Source organism: Symphalangus syndactylus, chromosome X (genome assembly GCF_028878055.3).
Source record: "Symphalangus syndactylus isolate Jambi chromosome X, NHGRI_mSymSyn1-v2.1_pri, whole genome shotgun sequence".
In the NCBI taxonomy this organism is placed as follows: domain Eukaryota; kingdom Metazoa; phylum Chordata; class Mammalia; order Primates; family Hylobatidae; genus Symphalangus; species Symphalangus syndactylus.
In genome coordinates, this window is record NC_072447.2 from 122,874,696 (window position 1) to 122,888,915 (window position 14,220).

The 14,220-nt window shown below is 43.2% G+C and overlaps 1 protein-coding gene across 1 annotated transcript; it reads left to right on the forward strand.

The window, feature by feature from the left end:
• Window positions 1-496: 496 nt before the first annotated feature.
• Window positions 497-911, forward strand: LOC129475763 (small ribosomal subunit protein uS17m-like). The gene has a single exon (XM_055268054.2). The coding sequence runs from the start codon at window positions 497-499 to the stop codon at window positions 887-889; it is 393 nt and encodes a 130-aa protein (XP_055124029.1). The 3' UTR covers window positions 890-911.
• The last annotated feature ends 13,309 nt before the right edge of the window (window positions 912-14,220 follow it).

Here is a 14,220-nt window from a genome sequence, read left to right on the forward strand (position 1 = left end):
CTATATCAAAGTCACTTTAAATGTGAATGGTCTAAATGCACCAATTAAAAGACAGAGATTGTCATAGTGGTTAAGAAAATAAGATCCCATTACACACTGTTTATAAGAAATCCACTTTTAATATAAAGACATAGACATATTAAAAGTCAAAGGTATGGTGGCTCACACCTGTAATCCCAGCACTTTGAGAGCCTGAGGCGGGAGGATTGCTTGAGCCCAGGAGTTTGAGACCAGCCTGGGCAACAGAGTGAGACCCCATCTCTACAAAAAAATTAAAAATAAAGTAAAAAGATAGCCACAGATATACTAAAACAAAACAAAACAAAACAAAAAAACACTAACCAAAATAAAGTTGGGGTAGTTATATTTCTATCAGATAAAGCAGGTTTCATAACAAGGAATGTCATCAAGAATAAAATGGGGATCATTCTGCGACCGGCACTCCACAGGTCAGGTGGCTGCACAGTAGTGGCAGAGGTGACCCTATAGCTACATAATGTCCATAGTTCGTTCATCCGTCCATGCCAAATGGATTGTGGGGAAGGTGACTGGGACAAAAATGCAAAAGACTGCTAAAGTGAGAGTGACCAGGCTTGTTCTGGATCCCCATTTATTAAAGTATTATAATAAGCGAAAAACCTACTTTGCTCACAATGCCCTTCAGCAGTGCACAATTGGGGATATCATGCTTCTCAAAGCTTTACCTGTTCCACGAACAAAGCATGTGAAACATGAACTGGCTGAGATTGTTTTCAAAGTTGGAAAACTCATAGATCCAGTGACAGGAAAACCCTGTGCAGGAACTACCTATCTGGAGAGTCCATTGAGTTCGGAAACCACCCAGCTAAGCAAAAATCTGGAAGAACTCAGTATCTCTTCAGCACAGTGAAGGAGGAATGGAAAAAGAAGCCAAAGGGAAAGATTTACATGTTTATTTTATGGACAAAGAAATTTTTCTAAGTTTCATCACAAACTGTGTCCAAGTTCTCTTGTGGTATTTATGAAATAGCTAAAAGCAAATGAAGTAAAGGGCATATTATGGTTTTTCACAAAGGTTTTTATGGTCATGCTTCAAATTTTCTTTTCAGTGAACATACTTTCACGTTACACTAAGTGTGTCTAGTGGTCTGTTGCATTTTGTAAGCTCACTGTTTTAGAAGGTTTTCTTTTCATTTTTTGAGACAGGGTCTCGCTTTGTCGTCCAGGCTGGAGTGCAGTGGTACAATCTTGGCTCACTGCAGCCTCGACTTCCCTGGCTCCAGCAATCTTTCCACCCCAGCCTTCTGAGTAGCTGGGAGCACAGCAGCGTGCCACTACACCTGGCTAATTTTTTGTAAATTTTGTAGAGACAGGTTCTCCCTATATTGCCTAGGCTGTTCTTGAACTCTTGGGAGTGAAATGCTCACATTGGCCTCCCAAAGTGCTGGGATTACAGGCCTGAGCCATTGTGCCCAGCCAGTTTTCTTTTTTTCATTCAAAAGAATCTTGAATTTATCTTAGAACCTTTATTCTGAGGGAAGAAAGCCTTTGAATATAAACAAATAAGGCCACATTAAGTGAATCTTTTTGGATGCTATATATTCAAAATAAATATTCTATTTTTCTGACTTCACCAGTTCCAAAAGGAAATAATCAACATGCTTATGGTCAGAATTTTTTTTATCAAGCTGTATTAATAAGAATGTTGACGTGTGGAAAATAAAAGTTTACAATTCTGAAAAATAAAATAAAATAAAATGGGGTATTATGGGGGTCAAGTCTCAAGAAAACAAGACAATCTTAAAACGTGTATGCCCTAACAACAAAGCATCAAAATAAATGAGACAAAAACTGATAGAACTGTAAGAATAACTAGACACATCTACTATTATCATTGGAGATTTCAACACCCCTCTGTCAGCAATGGCTAGATTAAGCAGGCAGAAAATCAGTACAAATATAGAATGGATTGTGGAGAAGGAAGAAAATGAAACCTAGTGGCAGCCCCGAGACCAACTGCAGCAAGATGAGCTATAGTTCTTCCCACTAACCTCCTCTTCTAAGTCTTCCCTCAGGAGGAGAGGTTCACAGGAACTCTGAACAGGAACTCTGAAGTTAATCCAGGCAACACAAAGGGTGGACTGTGGCAAGCATGGAGCTGCATAGCTCAGAGTTCCCATTAAGAAAGACTTTGCCATGGAACTATGAGGAGTGAAGTTAGCTTACAGCCTCAGGTTGCAGGACCTTCCAAGACTGGCTGCAGTATTCTTGACAAAACCATGCTTTCCCTGGGCAGCCTCCAGTCAATAACTAAGCAAGGTGGCAGTTCTAGGGCCTGGCCACTTCTGCCCAATGTGAGACTCTTTTAAGAGGCAGTCTTTCCTCCAGAACTCCCCACTGGGTTGAGACCAAGACTTTGTCATATTTGCCTTAAAGTCTAAAACAACTCTGCCCAATTCTGTTTCCACCCCTTATCCTTTCACATGTGTCAGATATGCATTGTAGTTTGAATGCCTTTCCTGCCCAATCTTGTTCTCTGCCCTTTTATCTTTCACAGGTATTAGCCACAATCAACATCCCGCGTTCCTAACTCCATATTAGCATCTGCTTCCTAGAGGACCCAAATAGACACAATTAGCCACACACCACTGCCATTCACTTTGGGGAAATTCTTCAGAATACACTTAATCAAGCATTTCAAGAGTCTCTTCATTATGATCAAAATGTTTTCAGCAAGTTCTTCAGTTTAATTCATAACTAGGAAAATCAGATAATGAAAACCATTTAATACCACAGCCTCACAATCTCCATCAAGGCATGTGTGCTGCCAGTTGCAGTGGCTCACACCTGTAATCCCAGCACTTTGGGAGGCCGAGGCAGGCAGATCATGAGGTCAGGAGATCGAGACCATCCTTGCTAACACGGTGAAATCCCGTCTCTACTAAAAATACAAAAAATTAGCCGGGCGTGGTGGCGCGTGCCTGTAGTCCCAGCTACTCGGAAGGCTGAGGCAGGAGAATGGCGTGAACCCGGGAGGTGGAGGTTGCAGTGAGCCGAGATTGTGCCACTGCACTCCAGCCTGGGGGACAGAGTGTGACACTCTGTCTCAAAAAAAAAAAAAAAAAAAAAAAAAAAGCATGTGTGCTGCAGCTACAGTTTTTACAATCATTGCATTCAGTTTATCTGGAAGGATAGAACACTGATGAAGCTTGTCATACAAGCATACATTTGGGCTGCGTAAAGTTAATCTTAATCATGCTTATGATCATTCAGATTAAGAGTTTTTGTTCCAGAAAGATACAAGATTTTTCTTGAAACTCAGTCAAGTGATGAATTTTCCTTAGGGAAGTCAGTGACTTCCTTGAGCAAAAGTAGTTATTTATGGTCATTACCCTAACCTCATAACAAAGCTGGAAAAGAAAAAACCTTTAACATAACTGGCAAGCATTAAGTGCTTCTCATAATCTTCATGTGTAGCTCAGGTAGAGAGGGCTTTCTTGTGGTCAACAGTGTGTAGATGTGTTAGTGCTATTGTTTCGATGTTTGTTCCCCCAAAACTCATGTGGAAATTTGATCCCCAGTGTTGGAGATGGGGCCTATTAGGAGATGTTTGGGTAATGGGGCAAATCCCTCATGAATAGATTAATGCTCTAGGGAGGGAAGTGGTGAGTGAGTTCTCACTCTATTACTTCCCATGAGAGCTGGTTGTTAAAAAGAGCCTGGTACCTCCCCCTTCTCTCCCTTGCTTCCTCTCTCGCCGTGTGATCTCTGCATACACTGGCTCCCCTTTGCCTTCTGCCATGAGTGGAAGCACCCTGAGGCTTTTACCAAGATGCCCAACATTCCAGCCCATGGAACCATGAGCCAAACAAACCTCTTTTCTTTATTAGCTCAGATGTTTCTTTTTCTTTCTTTCCTGTCTTTCTTTCTTTTTTTTTTTTTCAGACAGTCTCACTCTGTCACCCAGGCTGGAGTACAGTGGCATAATCTCAACTCACTCCAACCACTGCCTCCCAGACTCAAGCGATTCTTGTGCCTCAGTCTCCCGAGTAGCTGAAACTACAAGTGTGCACTACCACATCCAGCCAATTTTTTGTATTTTTAGTAGAGACGGGGTTTTGCCACGTTGGCCAGGCTGGTCTTTTTGTTTGATTTTGTTTTTATTTTTGTTTTTGAGACAGAGTCTGGCTCTGTCACCCAGGCTGGAGTGCAGTGGCACGATCTTGGCTCACTACAACCTCTGCCTCCTGGGCTCAGGTGATTCTCGTGCCTCAGACTCCCAAGTAGCTGGGACTACAGGCACATGCCACCATACCTGGCTAATTTTTTGTATTTTTAGTAGAGATGGAGTTTCACTATGTTGGCCAGGCTGGTCTCAAACTCCTGGCCTCAAGTGATCTGCCCGCCTTGGCCTCCCAAAGTTCTGGGATTACAGGCATGAGCCACTGCGCCCAGCCAGATATTTCTGTATACTGACACAAACCGACTGAGACAGTCAGGTAGACTAGAATCTGCTGTGGTAACAAAGAAACCCTGAAATTTCAGTGGCTTAACCAAAGGTTGATTTTTTACTCACACAAAGTCCCATGAGATGGTTCCTGTATGAGCAACTCTCCAGGGTGGTTTTCCTCTGAGGGGTAAACCCAAGGATACAGGTTCCTTGCATCGTGTTCCACCATTTCAGAGTCCTTTGCTTTCTGCTGTACAAGAGCAAAGAGATTTATTAATAGCATGAAAAATCATGAAGGGTATTACATGGTTTAGGCCTAGAAGTGGCAGTTATCAATCCTACACATGTTACCCTGCCAAAACAAAACCACATGGTCCCATTTAGACAAAAAGAAAGCTTGGAAATGTAAGGGAGCATGTGGATATTGGTGGATAGTCTCTGGCATAATAGACTTTGCTTTTGATATAACAGCTTGAAAACATGAAACAAGCTCTAAAGTTGGATTTACGTAAGCTTTTGCACTCCTTATAGTTTATCCTGACACATCACCTTTAGTCTAAGTTATTCACGTAAAGTCATCAATAAGCTTAAATTTCTTCTCTATCTCAATTAATTACATCACCATCCACCCATTTGCTCAAGTGCAAAACTTAAAATTTATCCGTGCTTCTGCTACATAGAAACTGGATAAAAGAGCCGGGCACGGTGGCTCACGCCTGTAATCCCACTACTTTGGGAGGCCAAGGCGGGCAGATCACCTGAGGTCAGGAGTTCCAGACTAGTCTGGCCAACATGGTAAAACCCTGTCTCTATGAAAAATACAAAAATTAGCTGGGCATGGTGGCGGATCCCTGTAATCCCAGCGACTCGGGAGGCTGAGACAGGAGAATCGCTTGAACCCAGGAGGCAGAGGTTGCAGTGAGCCAAGATCCCACCAGTACACTCCAGCCTGGGCAACAGGAGCAAAACGCCATCTCAAAAAAAAAAGAAACTGGATAGAAGAAAGCCAAAGAGCCCTGTGCAGGAGTGATCCCAGAGCAGCTTCTATGAATATTACAATTCCACTTGGTAGGAATTCCTAAAGTGAAGATGGATTGGTAGAATTACCTGTGAAGATATGCTCACAATGTCAGGTTCATTTAAAAAAAGAAAATAAAATAGAACGACCTATGAAGAGTATTTTAATATTTCCCTTTGCTCTAAGGCTGTGTTTTATACTAACTTCTTATTGCAGTGTGATAGCCCATTAAGACTTCCCTAAAGAGAAGAGAGTTCCCTGAATATCCTATGTGAGTATTCAGATCTGCTTAACAGTTACGGTTCTCACTGTCAATTAATAAACACACATTTTGGTTCATATATATCTGTATATTATGAGTAGAATCATTCATTCATTCATATATTTAACAAATATTTATTGAGTGCCTAGTAGGCTACAGTTTTAAATGCCAAAAATATAGAAGTATACCAAACAGATAAAACCTCTGCCCTCATGGAGCTTACATCTTAGTAGGCTAAAGAGAGACAGATTTTGGCCCGGAATGGTGGCTCACGCCTGTAATCCCAGCACTTTGGGAGGCTGAGGTGGGCGGATCACTTGAGGTCAGGAGTTTGAGACCAGTCTGGCCAACATGGTGAAACCCCGTCTCTACTAAAAATACAAAAAATTAGCCAGATGTGGTGGTGCATGCCTGTAATCCCAACTCCTCAGGAGGCTGAGGCAGGAGAATTGCTTGAACCCGGGAGGCAGAGGTTGCAGTGAGCTGAGGTCGAGCCACTGCACTCCAGCCTGGGCAACAGAGCAGGACTCTGTCAAAAAAAAAAAAAAGAGAGAGAGAGGTTTTTTTAAGAAAAATATATAGTGTGTCAGATGGATAGTGGCAAATTCTATAGAGAACAAGAAAGCAGGGAAGGGGGACAGGATGTACCAAGGTGGGGGTTACAATTTTAAACAGAGTATTCAGGCCTCACTGGGAAGAAGACATTTGAGCACATCTCTGAAGGAGGTGAAGAAGTAGCCATTCAGATGGCTATGGAAAAGCATTCCAGGCAGAAGAGACACCAGGTGCAGAGGCCTGAGGTAGGGAGTGCCTGGTTTGTTCATGGATCAGCAGAAAGGCCAGTGTGACTGAAGTGGAGTGAACACAGGGGAGAGTAGTGGCGAGGAGTCAGAGAGATAATGTGGGGACAGTGGGGGGATGAGGGAAAGATTGCGTAGGGCCTTGCAGAGCAGTATTAGGATTTTGGATTTTACTTTGAGATGTAGAGTCATCGGAAGGTTCCGAACAGTGAAGTGACACCATCTGACTTTCATGCTAAAAGGATCAATTGGCCGTATGTGGTGGTTCATGCCTGTAATCCCAGCACTTTGGGCCGAAGTGGGAGAATCACGAGATCAGGAGTTCGAGACCAGCCTGGCCAACATGGTGAAACCCCATCTCTACTAAAAATACAAAAAGTAGCTGGGCGTGGTGGTGGGTGCCTGTAATCCCAGATACTTGGGAGGCTGAGGCAGAATTGCTTTCAGGAGGTGGAGGTTGCAGTGAGCCAAGATCATGCTACTGCACTCCAGCCTGGGCCACAGAACAAGACTCTGTCTTGATTAAAAAAAAAAAAAAAATTAAAAGATCAATCACTCTAACTGCAGAATTGAGAATAAAGTGTAAGAGAGCAATGGTGAAGCAGAAAGACCCATTAAGAGATAATCTCAATAGTGCAGGTGAGGGATGATAGTTTTTTAAAGAGAAAAAGGGGTATCAAGCATGACTACAAGATTTTTGGCCTGAGTTACCAAAAGAATGAAGTTTCGGCCGGGTGCGGTGGCTCACGCCTGTAATCCCAGCACTTTGGGAGGCCGAGGTGGGTGGATCACCTGAGGTCAGGAGTTCGAGACCAGCCTGGTCAACATGGTGAAACCTTGTCTCTACTAATAATACAAAAATTAGTCAGGCGTGGTGGTGCGCACCTGTAGTCCCAGCTACTCGGGAGGCTGAGGCACAAGAATTGCTTGAGCCCGGCGGGGCAGAGTTTGCAGTGAGCCAAGATCACAACACTGTACTCCAGCCTGGGTGACAGAATAAGACTATGTCTCAAAAAAAAAAAAAAAAAAAAAAAGAAGTTTCCATTTGCCAAGATGGGGAAGGCTAGGTAGGGACAGATTTGGTGGGGTAGATCAGGGGTCTCATTTGAGACACTTTATGATTGAGATGCATATGAAATATCTAAGTGGAGCTATTAAGGGGGCCTCTGGACATGGGAGTCCAGAGTTCAGGGGAGAAGTCCAAACTAGAGATACTGTATCTCTAATCTGTAATCTCTCTTATCTGTAGGAGATCTGTTCCAAGATCCCCGATGGATGCCTTAAAACATGGCTAGTATTGAACCCAATATATACACTGGTTTTTTTTTCACCTGATAACCAAGAGAGCCACTAAGAGACCAACAGGCAGGTATCATGGACAACTTGGGTACAATGGACAGACGGATGATTCACATCCCAGATGGGACAAAGCAAGATTTCATCACACTACTCAGAATGGTGCATAATTTAAAACTTATGAATTGTTTATTTCTGGAATTTTCCATTTAATATTTGCAAAGTGTAGTTGACCACAGGTAACTGAAACTGAGGAACATGAAACTTCATATGACGGAATACTACAGTATATATTTGGGAGTCATCGGGACATAGATGACATTTAAACCCATGAGACTAAATGAGATCAGCATGGAAATCAGTTTAAATGGAGAAAATGCTCAAAGAGTGAGCCTAGAGCACTCGAATATTTTAGAGGTCATGGAGATGAGGAAGAACCAACAAAGGAGACCAAGAAGGAGTGATGGTAGTTATTAAGAGTCAGCCTTCTGAGCCTGCTTGCTGCAGGGTATCCTGATAAAGCTGAATTTCTGGATCTGCAGAGCTAAGAAATCAACAGCAGGGACCCTCACCAAGGTACTGCTGTCTGGTGAAGTCTAGCTAAGTAGTCAGTCAGCGTTTTCCTTTGACATGTTTTAAATACAACAAAATCTCATGCAAATTATATGCAAAAACAACAGGATGGCAATATTGTGGTAGATATGGCTAGTCTCTTGTTTAGGGACAGACATTAAATGCTAGAGCCATGCATGCCACACTGGCAGGAGGAGCTCCACCCTGTGACCCTCCAACCAGGCCCTCAGGCCAACCTTAGAGAACACCCAGCAGAGACACTGAAAACCACTCCCAGTGAGGCAGGAGAATAGGGACTGGAGTTAAGGACCCTAAGGCCATTTCACGCTGACTTCCTGGAACTAAATTGAAAGGAAAACCCTAACTTTCCATGCCTAAGTAACAAAAGGACCAGAGACTACTCCCTTTCCAAACCCCCACCTTTTCTGGATGGCAGATGGGAAATTGAAAGTACCTCTCATTGGTTGCAAAAAGCAAAGGAGTGTAACTTTGCAAAGGAGTGTAACTTTGTAACTTCACTTTAGCCTCTGATTGGTTGCACCAATCAGATGTTTGCATAGGAGTGTGACCTTTGTAACTTCACTTCAGCCTCTGATTGTGGGCCACCACTTCATTTACATGGGGTGAACACCAAGTGGCCAATGGGAACTCACTAGGGGTTATTTGGACCCAGGAAGATTCTGTATCCCGCGATCTTGAGCCGCTGCTCTGCCGCTCCCACACAGTGGAGTGCACTTTCATTTTCAATAAATCCCTGCTTTCATTCTTTCGTTGCTTCATTCTTTCCTTGCTTTGCTGTGCATTTTGTCCAATTATTTGTTCAAAACTTCAAGAATCTGGACAGCCTGCAGTCAAGACCTTCTACCGGCCGGGCGCGGTGGCTCACGATTGTAATCCCAGCACTTTGGGAGGCCAAGGCGAGCGGATCACGAGGTCAGGAGATCGAGACCACGGTGAAACCCCATCTCTACTAAAAATACAAAAAAATTAGCCGGGCGTGGTGGCGGGCGCCTGTAGTCCCAGCTACTCGGAGAGGCTGAGGCAGGAGAATGGCGTGAACCCGGGAGGCGGAGCTTGCAGTCAGCCGAGATTGCGCCACTGCACTCCAGCCTGGGCGACAGAGCGAGACTCCGTCTCAAAAAAAAAAAAGACCTTCTACCGATAACACCAGTGCCCCAATAGCAAAAGGCTACTGGCTCACTGCACCCCCTTTCATTGATGCTGCCAATACCAACTGACCTAGAAGTAAAAGAACACTTTACACTCCAACAGCTGGACCTTATCAGCAGGTTAGGTTAAGAGAGATTTAAGTTAAGGTTAGCACTCCAAGTCTATGATGGGTTAAATCCCAAAGCCTCAAATCTCTCAAGATATTCTTCCCCCATCCCTGCTGTAATTGAAACCTTGGCTGTCTGCTGACCCTTTTCAAGTGCGAGCTGTTTATTTTCTCATCCCCCCCCACAGCTAAATGCCTCAGGGAGTGCCAGGAGGTGGAGCTTGAGCTCTCCTTGCTCCCCAAGACCACTTTCTGATCTTTATTCCTCCTCCCTCCTGAGAAATCTCTAGCTCTTCCTTGGCTCATGCTATCCACTTGTATGATCCTCTCCCATTCCTGGTGGCAGTCTTCTATCACCTTCCCAGTCACTACCCTCATTTGTGAAGAATTTAGTTCTGTACTCACAGTCTCTCTGTCCTCTTTGTCCCAACTTCCCCTGTCATTCTCAGTGATTTCAACATTCACGTGGCCAATAACCCAGCATGCACACCTCATGTTTCCTTGATCTGCCCATTGCAAATAACTACTGCCATTTGGGGACATACTTCACAACCCAGAGCAGCAAGATGGGGCCTTGTATCCTGAAGGTTCATATACTTCAATGCATTTTTTTCATTGCTACACCAGCACGTGGTTTATAAAAGTTGACAACTCTTTAGAACAGGAAATAGGTAAAAGTGTGTATTGTTTTTATTGGAAGTTGGGCCTGTGCTTCATTCTTTCTGTTTTGTTTTCTCTTAAACTCACCGTGGGTCAGTGATTACAAATGGGATTTTATTTTATTTTTATTTTTTAGAGATGAGGTCTTGCTCTGTCACTCAGGTTGGAGAGCATAGCTCACTAGGGCCTCGAACTCCTGGGATCAAGGGAGTCTCCCACCTCAGCCTCCACAATAGCTAGGACTACAGGTGCACACTACCACACTCAGCAAATTTTTAAAATTTTTTGTAAAGACGACATCTCACTATGTGGCCCAGGCTGGTCTCAAATTCCTGGCCTCAAGGGATCCTCCCTCTTTGGCCTCCCAAAGTGCTGGGATCATAGGCTGAGTCACCATAACGATCCAAAGATACATATGCACAAGGTCATTCATCACAACATTGCTTAAAATTGCAAAATATTGGGAATAATATAAATGTCCATACATAGGTTTATAGTTGAATAAGCTATGGTACATCCATACAATAGAATACTATGTGGCTGTAAAAAAAAAAAAAAGTGAGAAAAGTCTCTACAAACTGAAGTGGAGTGAATTCTAAAATAAAGTTACAGTGAAAAAGCAAAGTGCCAAAGATATGTCTATAGAATGCTACCTTTTAGGTAGTAAATAAAAGGAAGCATTTTCATACAAACACTTGTACATGAATGTTCACAGCAGCATTATTCATAATAGCCAAAAACCAGAATCAGACCATCAACGGATGAAGGGATGCTATCATTTGAATGTGTCCCCTCCAAAATAAAGGTGTTGCCAATGTGATGGCATCAAGAGGTGGTGCCTTTAACAGGTGATTAAGCCATTAGGGCTTCTCCTTCATTAAAGGGACTAAGGCCCTTATAAAAGAGGCTTCATGTAGCATTTGGTTAGTTCGCTATTCCACCTTTTGCCATGGGGTGGTGCAGCAAGAAGGACTCACCATAGCAGATGCCAGCACCTTGGTTATGGACTTTCCAGCCTCCAGATCTGTAAGCAATAAATTTTTATTCTTTATAAATTACCCAGTCTTGGCCGGGCACGGTGGCTCACGCCTATAATCCCAGCACTTTGGGAGGCCGAGGCGGATGGATCACGAGGTCAGGGGTTCGAGACCAGCCTGACCAACATGGTAAAACCCCGTCTCTACTAAAAATACAAAAAAATTTGCTGGGCGTGGTGGTGGGCACCTGTAATTTCAGCTACTCAGGAGGCTGAGGCAGGAGAATTGCTTGAACCCGGGAGGTGGAGGTTGCAGTGAGCCGAGATCGCACCACTGCACTCCAGCCTGGGCGACAGAGCAAGACTCTGTCTCAAAAATAAATAAATAAATAAATAACCTAGTCTCAGGTATTTTGTTGTAGCAACACAAACTAAAACAATGGATAAACAAACTGTGGTACATCCATACTATGGAATACTACCCAGCAATCAAAAGGAAGAAACTATTGATGAACACAACATGGATAAATCTCAAAGGTATTGTGCTGAGTGGAAGAAGCCAGTCTCAAAAGGTTACATGCTATATGCTTCCATTTATATGACATTCTCAGAAGGCAACACGATAGAGATGGAGAACAAATCTGTGGTTGCCCAGGTGGGGGTTGGGGAGGCCTTGACTACAAAAGGGCAGCACATGAGAAGTTGGGAACAGCTCTGGATCCTTATTGTGGTAGTGGTCACACCAGTCTATACATGTGCTCAAATTCCTAGGACTCTATACCAAAACATGATGTCATTATGCTGCATATCAATTACGAAAAGTATAGTGGTGGAATTTGTGGTAAAAATGTTATGACTTTAATTGTAGGTCTTCAGATAGTTATTAGAGATGTATCACTCCAACACTTGGACCATCTACTGGTATAAAAAAAAATACTGGCCAGGCACGGTGGCTCACACCTGTAATCCCAGCACTTTGGGAGGCTGAGGTGGGCAGATCACCTGAGGTCAGGAGTTCGAGACCAGCCTGACCAACATGGAGAAACCCCATCTCACTAAAAAAAAAAAATTATCCAGGTGTGGTGGTGCATGCCTGTAATCCCAGCTACTCAGGAGGCTGAGGCAGGAGAATAGCTTGAACCCAGGAGGCAGAGGTTGCAGTGAGTCAAGATCGCACCACTGCACTCCAGCCTGGGCAACAAGAGCGAAACTCCGTCTCAAAAAAAAAAAAAAAATACCAGCAGTGCCAGGCACAGTGGCTCATGCCTATAATCCCAACATTTTGGGAGGCCAAGGCAGGAGGAAGATTGCTTGAGCCCAGGAGTTCAAGACCAGCCTGGGCAATACAGTGAGACCTCATCTCTACGAAAAAATTTTGAAAATTAGCTGGGCGTGGTGGTATATGCCTGTAGCCCTAGCTACTGCAGAGGCTGAGGTGGGGGTATCACTTAAACCCAGGAGTTGGAGATTGCAGTGAGTTACGATCATGCCACTGCACTCCCGCCTGGGTGACAGAGCAAGACCCTGTCTCTGAAAACAAAAACAAAAACAAAAAAACAAAAGCAAAAACAAAACAGCAGCAAAGAAACTAAAAGTATCATGCAACTCCCATGAAAAATAACTGAAATTTGGATTACCATGACCTGGTGTATTGGTCCATTTTCACACTACTGATAAAGACATACCTGAGACGGGGCAACTTAGAAAAGAAAGAGGTTTAGTAGACTTACAATTCCATGTGGCTGGGGAGGCCTCACGATCATGTCGGAAGGCAAGGAGGAGCAAGTCACTTCTTACATGGATGGCAGCAGGCAAAGAGAGAGCTTGTGCAGGGAAACTCCCATTTTTAAAACCATCAGATCTCGTGAGACTTATCCACTATCACAAGAACAGCACAGGAAAGAGCCACTCCCATGATTGAATTACATTCTAGTGGGTTCCTCCCACAACATGAGAGAATTGTCGGAGTTACAATTCAAGATGAGATTTGGGTGGGAACACAGCCAAACCATATCACCTGGTAATGAGAGAAAATTAAACTCCATTATGTGACATATGTATCCTTTGCACAGTTCCTGATATAGAGTAAGTATTCAATAAACATTTGCAGAATGAATAAATGAATAAATGAGTGAATGAGTGAGCGAGTAAATGAAAAGGCTCATATATTTTGATACAAAATCTTCCTGCTTCAAATGTCATCAAAAATTTTGAAGCAGAATGGAAGGACATTTCATCATCACCTAAAGCTAAACACAACAGGCCAAAGGCAAAAGCTGTGGAAACCACATTTTATAAGGTTGTACTGAATTGCAAAGGTTAGGCCTACTGAATTCATTGTTCACACACTTACCAAAACTGCTGCCAAAGACATAGTGAAAATGATGACTGGGAACAAAGCAAGTGTATTTGTCAAATATCATAGTTCTTTTTAAAATTACAGATGTGGCTGGAAACTTAAAATAGCAAATATCCAACTTCTGAGGAGGTTGATATTATTTGCTGCAAATTGATGAGTCTACTGATCTTGTGAATTTAGCTAATATTTTGGTATTTATCATATTTAACTTAAGCCATTTCATGAAGACATCATGTTCTGCCAATCTTTTGCAACTTGTACAACTGAAGAAGAGATTTCCTTCCTTCCTTCCTTCCTTCCTTCCTTCCTTCCTTCCTTCCCTCCCTCCTTCCTTCTTTTCATCTAACTAATGATTGCTGGGCACCAATGTGCCAGCCACCATTGCAGGTAACAAGGACACTGCTGTGAACAAGAGACAAGATCCCTTCCCTCATGGATCTTACATTCTGGTAGGTGGAAACAGACAATAAAATGACAGGAAAGAAAAACAGCAGACAAGGATAAATGCTATACAGAGAATTGAAATGGGGCAATGTGGTAGAGTGAATGAGGGCCCTGTAGATTGGACAGT